Source organism: Sabethes cyaneus, chromosome 2 (genome assembly GCF_943734655.1).
Source record: "Sabethes cyaneus chromosome 2, idSabCyanKW18_F2, whole genome shotgun sequence".
Lineage (NCBI taxonomy): Eukaryota > Metazoa > Arthropoda > Insecta > Diptera > Culicidae > Sabethes > Sabethes cyaneus.
In genome coordinates this window covers 76,085,367-76,097,510 of record NC_071354.1, presented here as the reverse complement: position 1 = coordinate 76,097,510, position 12,144 = coordinate 76,085,367, and the positions used below count along the sequence as shown (strand labels likewise).

Below are 12,144 nucleotides of genomic sequence, written 5' to 3'. Positions count from 1 at the left end.
AACACACGCGCGCGCACAAACATATATGTGAATCCGAGCGTGTGGAAACCGAATTTATTTGGCAAATTTCCGCCAAAATACTTTTCTCTTTCTAACTCCGGTCTTTCTGCGGCAGGCGAACTTTGAACTCCCCGCGGTGGGAAGGAAAGAGAGAGGATCCTACATCCGCCGGTAGAGTGGGAAGGTACAGTAGCGCACGTAAGGCAACAAAGTTCGAAGGAGACATGCCCGGAAGCTTTCTGGCTGCCGTACCGTAAACGCCGTCGACACACAGGGACATATAAGTTTATAAACATCGTTATGAATATGGGCAACCGCTGGCTGGCTGGCTGGCTGGCGGCCTGCTGACGTGAGAACTGCTGCCATCCTCAACGATTCCGATGCCAAAAAAAATACCTAAACGATAATTTTATATCCTTGCAACGCTCCGTTGCTGCTGCGGTTAGAAGACAGGGCAAAAAGTTCGACCCACTGACTGCTGCAGACCGCCTGCCTGTGTGTTCAAGCGCGGGCATCGAAACTTCGGTTCCATCAACTGAACATGATGAAATGGCTAGCTCATACTGGAACTGGGTCCACCACCTTACCCAGAGGACGGTTCCAGTTTTGGCATGTAACTTTCGGCTTCTTTCAACGGTTACATCAATAATGATGACAACGACGTTGACGGCGGCGGTGAACTCAACACGGACTGCCAGCGCGCTGCAGACTTTGAACTTGCAGCATTGCAGTGGTAGAGATTGCTGCAAACTGCCTATACAGAAGGGTTAACTTTTCCTCTGTGTTATTTTTTTTTCGTCGACCTACAGATCCGTGCCAGATATGATAGTAATTAATTTACATTGCGAACGAATTTTAGACTTGTTGGTTCGTTTTACGGTCTTTGTGGTTTCAATTGCAGCCACCACGGTGGAACGGTCAAATTAGTACATGAGCCTTGCAGCAGTCAGTAGTATAGAAAAAAACAAGTGTACTTACGTTTCTTTTTCAGAAATGGTGGTCCGTCATGATGCATTCCTCGCGGGTCGGACATCTCCATCAGAGGACTGTAGATCTTGCCCGGATCCATGCCGGGAGGGAACAGACCAAGCGGGGAATCCAAACCGAACACTGGATGGGTGAAAAAGAGAAAACAATTGAATAAGATTAGACTGAAATATGATTTCCATGAACTTTTAATATTATTACACTATGGATCAAATTATCTCTGATTTGTAATTTCCAAGTTTAGAAAAAAATGTTTTGATTGGTCTTACTAGTTTTCAAAGTTTAATTAAGAGCTGATTTATTAAATGGTTCGTAACAAACTGCACAAGACAGATAACTATCGTCGCTATTATGCTTGAGCAAACAGTAATTAGCTCACAGTTATTCGCTGAGGTATCCCAGAACAGTTAATTATTATTCATTGGGTTGACCCAGGGCTCAAAGAATCAAGCCCTGAAGCAAAAGCTAATAATCTGTAGCCAGCAAAAGGCTGTAAATCTTTCTGCGAAATTCCGCTACTTTAATTGACGAGACATTGGCATCCTTTCTGATTTCTGGAACGCACCAAAATATTGGTTAAAATCCCAGGAGGTTGAATAAAGTTTAGTTTTAAAGCCCATTAACTTTTGCTAATAATTTCGATTGCATGCTTGTAAATTGGATGCAACAATTATAGTATTTGTAAAGTGAAGGAGCGTTTGGTGAGAAGAATGATAAACTGAATTAAACTGGGAAATTTCGATATGAGATCAAAAAAATACATATATTTTGGGTCATTTAATGGCGCGCGGGACTGCAGTCCACACAATCTCGGTTGGTACTCGAGTGTTTTTTGCGATTAAACTACCGTCGTACCCTTTTTCTTAGATAGTCTCATATCTAATTTTGTCCCTCCAGTCTTTATCATTCCATACACGCACACATACGTTCCTCCACCGACAGTAATTAGTTTTGTATGATTGCCCCTTGCTTCTACCACCGAGAAGATAGACGTTTATCAACTGTAGTGTGGTAGAAGCGAGCGAGCATTCGGGTGCCGACCATCGAAGCAAGCGGCACCGTTCAGTGCTATCGCACACCGCACCGGGTGTTTTTTCTGTTACGCTACGTACAACGTAGTCCTACGTCAAAAGCAATTGTTGTAGACTATGGTGTACAACAATTAGCAGTCGAACGTGAAATATATGCAGCTAGCTAGTTAAACGACATCAAACCGAGATGCACATAAGAAAGTATTTTAGAAACCCCCACTCTCATCGATCGAGTTATAATCATAATGCTCTCGGTCCTATGGATGCTTGTAGAGAGGAGCTCTTCTCTTAATCATGCACAGTCAAATATAATCATGATAACAGTTTGTCTCAGTTTAATCCTTTACCCTACAGTAGTAATTGGGTTTCCTACTGTACTGACCGATAGAAGACCTCTGCTACGCATGGTATCACTGAGCGTTTACTACCAGAATGTTAGAGGATTACAAATGAAAATCGACAAATTTTTTGCTGCGATAGTGGACAACGAATATGACATCATCTTAACAGAGACTTAACAGAGGCAGAATGATGTGCTGCTATTCGGTCACAGTTACAATGTATACTCGAATGACCACAATCCGGAAATACCTAACTGGTAGATGATGTGATGTGGCGTTCACATCGCAGTCAAGATTTCCTCCTTTATTCCTCTTCCTGCTTGGTTCGGGTTGATGATGATCTAGAACAGCGATGGGTATAGTTTGTTACCGGTCATTTTAAAATGAAACGGTACCAATGCCATGGCGTCAAAGTTTTGTTTTTTTGTAGTGTATATGTTTAGTTAATAAGTGTAGCTTGTACAAAAATTCATAAATTAGTTTTGTTGGTTCAACTAACTGGCTCTTTTTGACTGTTGTTAGCAATGTTGCAAATTTTCATCACGATAAAGGCTCATCACCTGCTCATCAGCGGTTTAAATCTTGTCAACTGGCAACTCTATCGTATCCTGATTGCTCGCGATGAATCGTCGACGCAAAAACTGGTGAGCAAAATATGAATTGATTACGCTCGAAAATACTTGCTCGGTATCTTACACTCATCGCTAATCATTGTTAATCGCTGTCATCAAAGAATGTATTTTGCGTAACGAATGAAACGATGAAACGATGAAACGTAAACAAGCATATTTTTTTGGCAAATTACAAAAGAAATATTGCTCGTTCAAATATAAAACGTTATTCGTATCACATATAATAATTATGAACTTGTCAAACGTCAACATATACTTGCAACGCCATGCACAACCAGGAACTTCAAGCGGCACACGGACAAACAAAATGGTTTCAAGATTTAGTTTCAATGAAATGCAAACCTGGTGCAATATTATTATTATAAAATCCCCCACCCGATAATTAGACTGCGAAAAATTTACGTAAAAATGATCGATGTGAATGTTACCATTTAGTGCCGTGAGGAGACACTGTCGGATTAATGACTAAGGACCCCAATCCATCCAGACCAGGTGTTCGGGTATAGCACGGAGGCTCCTAAAGGCTCCGTAAGAAACCACCTAAGTCAGAGACAGCCTCTCTCATTAAATGGTAACATGGGGAAATGGGTAACATGGTAACATGGGGAAATGGAAAAGGGAACCTCCCCAAACAGTGCCTGTAGCTCGTGATTCATACGGCTCCGCCACTCTCCGCTTTCCGTTTGTAGTCCGCCAAAAATAGTCCGCAACACTTTTCGTTCAAATACAGCTAGTGCACGTACCTATGTCTTCCGTAAGCAAAGTTGCTGTCTTCAGGGGGCATAGTACTTTTTCAATTTTAAAAAATCGATTTTTTTATTGATTACTAGCTGACCCGACAAACTTAGTCCTGCCACAAATTAAACTGTGTTGTACATAAATCGTGAAACTCGGATGACCTTGTGGGGGCTGCCCCCGTCTCGCCCTGAATCATCTAATGTTACTATTGATAGTTTCTGGTGGTCTTGTTATTGACTAATGTTTTATGAAAGAGTCTAAAATTTATCGAGTTCGATTTATTTGCGAGTTATGTAAAATTTCTGTTTTATTTGTATGAAGGTCCTTATCCCCCTACCACAGGGGTGAGGGGTCCCAAATCATCATAAAAAATTGCTGCCTCCAAAACCCCCCTATGACAAATTCGGTTCCATTTGCTTGATTCCATTTGCTCTATAGGAGCCCCCCACTATTGAAGGGGGGAGGGGTCATAATTCCCCTCCTAAACAGGGGAGGGGTCTCAATTCACCATAGAAAAAACTTTGCCTACAAAAACACCCAAAGCAAAGCTTGGGTGCTAATTCCGTTATCGAAATTTGACCTTCTGTTTTTTATACGACAGACTTCGCAACCAGCTGTTAGAATACAGGACAGTGCGGGGTCAGTGCTACGATCCTATTGAGTCTAACAGCCTCTCCCAACCGAGATTCGAACATACGACGACTGACTTATTAGACCAGCGTCATCCACCAACCCCCTCCCAAACACCCACATGCTAAATTAGGTTCCATTTGTTTGATTAGTTCTCGAGTTGTGAGGAAATTTGTAATTCATTTGTATGGAAACCCCCCCTCTTAAAGAGGAGAGGGGTCATAATTCCCCTCATAAAGAGGGGAGGGGTCTCAATTCACCATAGAAAAAAATGTGCCTACAAAAACACCCACATGCTAACTTTGGTTCCATTTGCTTGACTTTGTCTTTTTCTGGCATTCATCCAAACGGTTTCAAACACGTATGCTCAAAATCTTAATCTTTCGATATCTATACCTATAAAAATGGATTTCTGTCTGTCTGTCTGTGAACTACTGAACTACTGAACCAATCGGCGTAAAAATTTGCATGTAGAGGTTTTTGGGGCTAGGGAAGGTTCTTATGATGGTTAGAGACCCCTCCCCCCACTAAGAGGGGGGAGCTCCTATACAAAGCAAAGTCGTGGGCTTAAACCGTCATTAGACATTACCCTTCTTTATCGACAGACTTCGTAGCCGGCTGTTTAGAGTACAGGAAAATTACGGGGCCAGTGTAACGATCCTACTGACTCTATCAAGCAAGCACCGTCTAGCCGAGATTCGAACATGCGACGACTGGCTTGTTAGACCAGCATCGTACCTCGAAGCTAAGTAGGCGGTGTAGCTCCTATACAAATGAAACACAAATTTCTGCATAACTCGAGAACTAATCAAGCAAATGGAACCAAATTTAGCATGTGAAGGTTTTTGGAAACAAGAATTTTTTATATGGTGAATTAGGACCCCTCTCTACTTTAGGAGGGGGAGGGGGTTCCTATACAAATGAAATACAAATTTTCTCATAACATCTGAGAACATAACATCTGGCATCTGAGAGACATGAGATGATCGTTAATCGCTATTTTGTCGAGTGCTGATGTTTTTACCTTTGTTATACTATAACAAAGGTTTAGGAATTGGTCGAAAAACACGAAATTGATCCGAGGCCCGGAGGGCCGAGCCACATATACCAATCGACAGGGTTCGACGAACTGAGCAATGTCTGTGTGTGTGTGTGTGTGTGTGTATGTGTGTATGTATGTGCGGGGCGCAACTTTTCTATCGCCTGTTTCTCGGAGATGGCTGAACCGATTTGTTCGCTATTAGTCTCATTTGAAAGGTATTATTGCCTAGTATATCATCATTGAATTGTTTCGTGGTCCGACTTTTCGTTTGAAAGTTATAAGTAAAAACGTGAAAATTACGTGACACGATTTTCTCCGGAACCAAATGACCGATTTCAACGATCTTAGTATCGAATGAAAGCTCTTATTAAGGCTAAATTTTTCGAAAAAATTTTATTGAAAACAAATGAGTAGTTTAAAAGTTATGCTTAAAAAACCTGTTTTGACAAGGTAATAATTATCGCCTGTTTCTTAGAGATGGCTAAACCGATTTAGGCGCTATTAGTCTCATTTGAAAGGTAACATAGCCTAATAGATCACTATTGATTTGTTTTTTGATCGGACGTTTAATTTGGAAGTTATGAGCAATTGAATATAACGCATTAAAATTTACAATAATTTATAACGATTTCATCCAAGATAGTTTATCTAGTTTGATTTATTTTGGCATCAAAGTAGAGATTTTAATGCTGCAAATATATCTGCAAAATTTCCAAGTCTTCTGGTTTTGCCGATCAAAAGATATTAACCCTCCAACACTTGTGCCAACTTTTGTAATACGGTTACTCGCGCACACAATGGTCCAAAACCAAAAAGACATGCGCTCTAGAGTTTTGACTGGGAAAACTTGGTTTTAAATTTATGGAACCTTCGTAAGAATTTCTTGAAATTGAAAGCTCTATCGTCTGGTGGAATTTAAATTTTGATTAATCCCCCTAAAAGTGAAATAAAAAAATTATTTTTCTTCAGCTTCAATATAACATATTGATGTGTTCTGCAAAGTTTTAGAACATATTATTACAAGAAATTTTGTTGAATACAGTAACCTTCTATCTATTCAGCGAAGATAGCAAAATCTTATTTATTGTGTATATAAATTTGTAAAATCAGTTTTTCTATTTTAGCTCTTTTTGTAATTATTGTATGACTTGTTCATGTACTACAAAATTGTACAAATAGTAAAAATACACAACTTTGCTGAAAATAGCATACCTCTATGTTTGCTTGTTTAGGAACCGTAGAACTTTGATTATAAAAAATACCCAAATTTTGACCCCGAATTACTAGACTACCAGCAGACGGATACATTTTAAACATTTTACATTTGCTGATAGTTTTGCTGCATACAGACACCATTTTTCCATATGAAGAAATGAGATAAAATTCCAGTTGGGGTCAATTGCGGTACACCTCACATGCTGACTGCTTCGTTTCTGTGATGTCAGTTTATGCTGATCTATTTTCCCAACAATTTAAAATATTGATGCATTGAATAATTATGACATTTTGCTCATAACAAGGTAATTGAAGAATATACGTTAGTTAAACAGCGATTTGTAATATGGCATTCAAAAACCTACACGTGTTGTACAAAATGTGTGAGTAATTGAAGGTTAATAAAAATTGATGAAATTTATTGATGTCAATCAAAAAGAATGGCATTACAGGAATTTATGCATAGTTCAAAAACCTATAAACTAGACCTTTACTACGTAATGTATATGTTAAAGAATAATATTTCCTCTTAAAACTTGCTTTTTTTTGCACTTACTCAAATTAGTAACAACCAACTTACCCTTTCTCAGTAATTTCATGAAAAAAGGAACTATCAAAATTTATAAGTGCTGCTATTTTGTTCAAATTTTGTAAACTTATACAGTTTCCAAAAATTTTATGAAAACCAACGCACTACGCAACGTTAACCAATAGATGAATTATGTTCCAAAGACGTGTCGATTTCTATCTCAAAGAGCAAGTAAGACCGTATAACAAAGGTTCCTTTCACCACTAGGTGGATTAAATCGGGTTTTTGATATACGACACGACATACTTTACTGATGCTGAAATGTCGCTTTATGGGAACCGGTTCCGGATTTACCGTATCTCCCCGGATCCGGATGGTGCGCACCATAGCTCAAAACTGCAGCAAAATAATTGATATGTCCACAGTCGATTATATGTTTACAAAAATCAACAGATTTTAAACAAATTTTAAATATTCGGCAACTTTATCTAAAAAAGCCATGTCTCGGTCCTCCAAGGAACTCCGGAATAACTCCGCGACCATCTAACATATGGCCATTATCTATAGTTATTATTGAAATATAAAATATTTTCGTCAAAATTCCCAAATTTGGTGAAAAAATATTGAAAGATAAAAAAGTTATGGCCATTTTAGTGAATTTTGCGGTGCTAAAAATGATGTAGACCTTGGAGGGGTTAATATACTTTCATATTTTTAGAATTTTTCATTTCGGATAAGCCCCCGAGCGCCAATCCATGGTACGGCAAATCATGTTTGTTTCGAATGATCATGTCCAAGGAGCCGTAGGGGAGAGGGGAAGAGATTCATATATGTAAACAAAATTGTAAATATTAGTATAAAATTCATTGTTTAGAATTCAACAAACCCGAATCGATTCGCTTTTCGCGTTATCGAGAAAAAATATTTGAAATAAGGCAAAAAATATAGTGCAAAAAGTACTGTGCCCCTTAAGTCCGTAGAGGACTACTGGTCTGATTAGCGTTTTGTACATCGTCAGCTTTGTGCGGCGGCGTATGCTCCCAGATCGAAGCGTCTTGCGGGGGAAAAGTAGGCTCGATTTCCAGCTTGAAAGGGTCTTTGGATCTCCTTACTCGTATTATTGTCGGCGGTGACCAGAGATCCCAAATATACGAAGTCATCAACCACCAGTTCATCGCCGTCAATAGTCACTGTCCGTGGGAGGTAAACGTTGTTTTCTCTGGAGCCTCTTCCTACCATATATTCGGTTTTCGACGCATAGATTTGTAACCCTATCCTTCTAGCCTCCGTTTTTAGTCTGGCGTAGATTCCCTCCACCGTCCCAAGGTTTCTAGTAATGATGTCGATGTCGTCTGCAAAGGCTAGGAGTTGGCTACTTTTGCTGAAAATCGTTCCTCCCGTTTTGATGCCCGTTCGCCGGATAACACCTTCAATAACGATTTTGAATAACATACAGGACAGTCCTTCCCCTTGCCGCAACCCTGTGCGCGATTCGAAAGGACTCGAGAGTATCCCCGAAACGCGCACGTAATACATCACTCGCTCCAGAGTAGCTTTGAGCTTTGAACTTTGACCGGCACGGATAGTCAATTTTAATTCGCCTCTGAAGTGACCGGGGTTTATTCACCTAGGTCCTGGCGTGTAAGTTCGCGAGATCATGGTCGAATGAGGTGACGGTCGCTTCACAGCTATGGCAGATAATGCACGAACACGGTTTTCCGGATAAACCGACGCAATTGATTAGCGCTACCGCGGAACGAGTGATGTGTTTCGTGCGCATCTCAGAGACACTCTCGAGTCGCTTTGAGACGCGGCGAGGATTGAGACAAGGTGACGGCCTATTTTGCATGCTGTTCAACATAGCTCTTGAGGGTGTGATCTGAGCGGGCATCGCAAAGAGAGGCACGATTTTCAGCAAGGGTAGCCAACTTCTAAGCTTTGCAGATGGCTTTGATATCATTGCCAGGAACTTTGCAACGGCGGAGGAAATCTACGCCAGACTGAAAACGGAGTCTAGGAGGATTGTACTAAAATTAAATGCGTCGAAACCCAAATACATAAAAGAACGAAGCTCAAAAGAAACAAACGAGCGCTTTCCACGGACGGTAATCGTTGACGGCGACGAACTAGAAGTGATCGATGTATCTGTGTATTGAGAATCACTGTTGACCGCGGACAACAAGATTAGTTAGGAGATCCAGTGGCGCATTCAAACAGGCAATCGGGCCTGCTTTACCCTTCACAAAACGCTACGATCAAGAAGCATACGTCACCGTAGCAAGCAGACGATGTACAAAACCCTTATTAGACCGGTAGTTCTTATGGACTTGAAACTGTGTCGTTGCTCACGGAGGACATACGCGCCCTTGTCGTGTTTGAGCGGAGGGTGCTACGGACGATATTTGGCGGAGTACAAACTGAAAGCGGAGTGTGGCGGAGGCGTAGTATGAATCATGACCTACATGGTCTGCTTAGAGAGATTCCCATCGTACATCTGGCAAAAGTCGATAGGCTACTGTGGGCTGAACACTTCGTGTAGATGCCGGGAGAGAGTGCGATGAAAACAGTTCTCTTGAGCAACCTCACTGGCGCCAGCAACAGAGGGGCTCAACGTGCAAGACGGCTCGACCAGGTCGAAAGTGGTTTGCGACTTTTGAGACGCGTGGGAAATCGGCGACGAGTGGCTCAAGATCGAGTTGAATTGAGACGACTGATTGAGACAGCACGAGTCACTCCGACTCTACGCTGACGACGACTATGAATCATAAGAACCACGATAAAACCTTTATAAAATTCAAATAAACCCAAGCGGCTTCTAATTTTAAAGCGGCTACATTTTAAAGAAAAACACAGTTATTTAATTATTGTAAACCAAGTTGAACGTTTCCCCTACATTTAGTGTCAACAACTTGTAACCTTGTAACAACTCTGCTAGTAGATAAATATTCGATATGAACCACAAATTAAATCACAAAACAAATCTAATAAAAATAGTTGCGTTCAGAATGATTCAATTTATAAAATGGCTTGTTAAATGAGGGGAAAAAAGCTGTTACAACAGGCACCGACGTCTCATTAACTAGTTCACATGTTCACATCAACTACTAGACAATGTTAGCAGACCCGTATAATTATAACAAAAACAACCACAGCAATTCATCCATTATATTACCCAAAAAAAAAGCACACATATTTTAGATGGTTATTAATAATTTATGACACCGAATTTTGGACCAACTACTCCGCCAATACGGACCGTCAATGGCCTTCCATTTGGCTCACTTTGCGCACCGCTTGGGGTCAGTTTCGTCATGTGAAATCGTCGTAGATTTTAAAATTTTAATTGAAACTAAAGCAGATCCATTCCGAATTCAATGATATCCAACTCTCCCACGATACGCAAGAAGACCCATATATGAACTGTCCGCTGACGACGTTGAGCCCCTCAACCGCCTTGGTAAGACAACAGCTTCGCATGCATTACACACGCATCCGTCGACCGGTGGCCGATTAATCGGACAAACAACCGCCGAAACTCGGAAAATTCTCACATAAAGATACGAACGTTCTCTGGTTGGAAACAAACGTTGAATCAGATTAGCGCACTCGAGCCAAAAAATATATTACGGTTGATTGTATGTATGTGCGGATCATTAACGAAACAAGGGTGGACTCCGCGAGACCGCGACCGCGAGAAAACAAAGGAAAATAATTCCACCTGTCCGGCGTGGCGGTCGGTGCCCAATTTTTCCCGTCCTAATAATTTCAAGCAGCTGAGAGCAATTATATTTTCGAACTGCAGTACATGCGAAACATAGGTAACAGACGATGCACGCGCCACTTTCTAACGGTGCGTTTTATTTCGCCTCCCGCAAACACCTACGGGGGTCAGTTGATGGTCCTCCGAAATTAAACCAGATGAAATGGGAAATGATATCAGAAAGCTTTCCTCGTGATGCTAATCTTAATGGGCGGGTGTTCTCATCGGGTGGTGCGTGTGGAAACGAAAAATTCCGGAGGATGTCTAGCCGCGCTGGCAATCCTCCGAACTGACCGACTGGGGGCTCCGGCATAGCAGCCTCGTTTCGTACTGACGGTTATTATTTTCGGCAGTGGCCAAACGTGAATGAATATGTATATATCTTTATATGGTCATTGTTTTTCCCAAGATACATTTTCCACCGAAGAGAAATCCACTCCACTCTGGCAGAACAATAGCAATATCTTAATTTTTATTGCGCTCATACAGCCAATGTTTTCATTCGCGGCGTCCGTTAGGTGACCCTTCGGGAGCAAGGTTTCCCCCTGTCAGCACCCCTGTCTCGCGGTGCCCGGGTAGTGATTAAAATTTCGGACAAATAGCTATTATGTGGAGATGGGTAGATGGCACACAGTGGTGCGAGTTGGAGGGGTCCAACCGTGTTTGATCTTGGAAAGATCGGAGGCTTGCTGTCATTGCTGTACTTTTTACGTGGGTAATGAACCGAATTCTGTCAACTTATTAAATTTTGATGTGATGACTTTCGTTTGGATTTATGACTGATATATTGCGAGCGTATTTTAGATCTTCGTTAATGATAGAAAGTTACAGAGAAACAGATATTATAATAACGAAATACCAACTGCACAGAACAGATAAGAACGATCCCTGGTACGTCGCCAAATTTTTGAGACAGATCTGAAACATCAAATGTCTACGCCTTGCCGGTCAGCATCGAGGGGTCTTCAATAGGGTACGTCTTCAATACGTACGTGTCAAACTCTGTACAACAAGATTGACATGTGTGGGTGGTGGTGAAATTTGAAATATTACATCAACTGCTAGGAAATAGTTCGATGTTGGGATATTTCTAAGGTCAAAATACATAAAAAAAGTAAGATTAGAAGGATTTACAATGTTTTACAGTAGTGAAACTTAGGCCCCGTACAGAGTAAAAGCGGCTGCGACGCGACGCGATTTCGCTCTCATGTTGCTAAATGCACAGTCCTGCTTCGGCCG

The 12,144-nt window shown here is 41.1% G+C and overlaps 1 protein-coding gene across 1 annotated transcript in view; it reads right to left on the bottom strand.

The window, feature by feature from the left end:
- The window catches only part of LOC128735596 (protein jim lovell), a 62,603-nt gene that overhangs the window by 48,417 nt on the left and 2,042 nt on the right, over window positions 1–12,144 (bottom strand). The window contains exon 2 of the mRNA XM_053830079.1: window positions 979–1,110. Coding sequence (XP_053686054.1) covers window positions 979–1,110 — 132 coding nt within the window. The remainder of the gene's footprint in view (window positions 1–978; window positions 1,111–12,144) is intronic.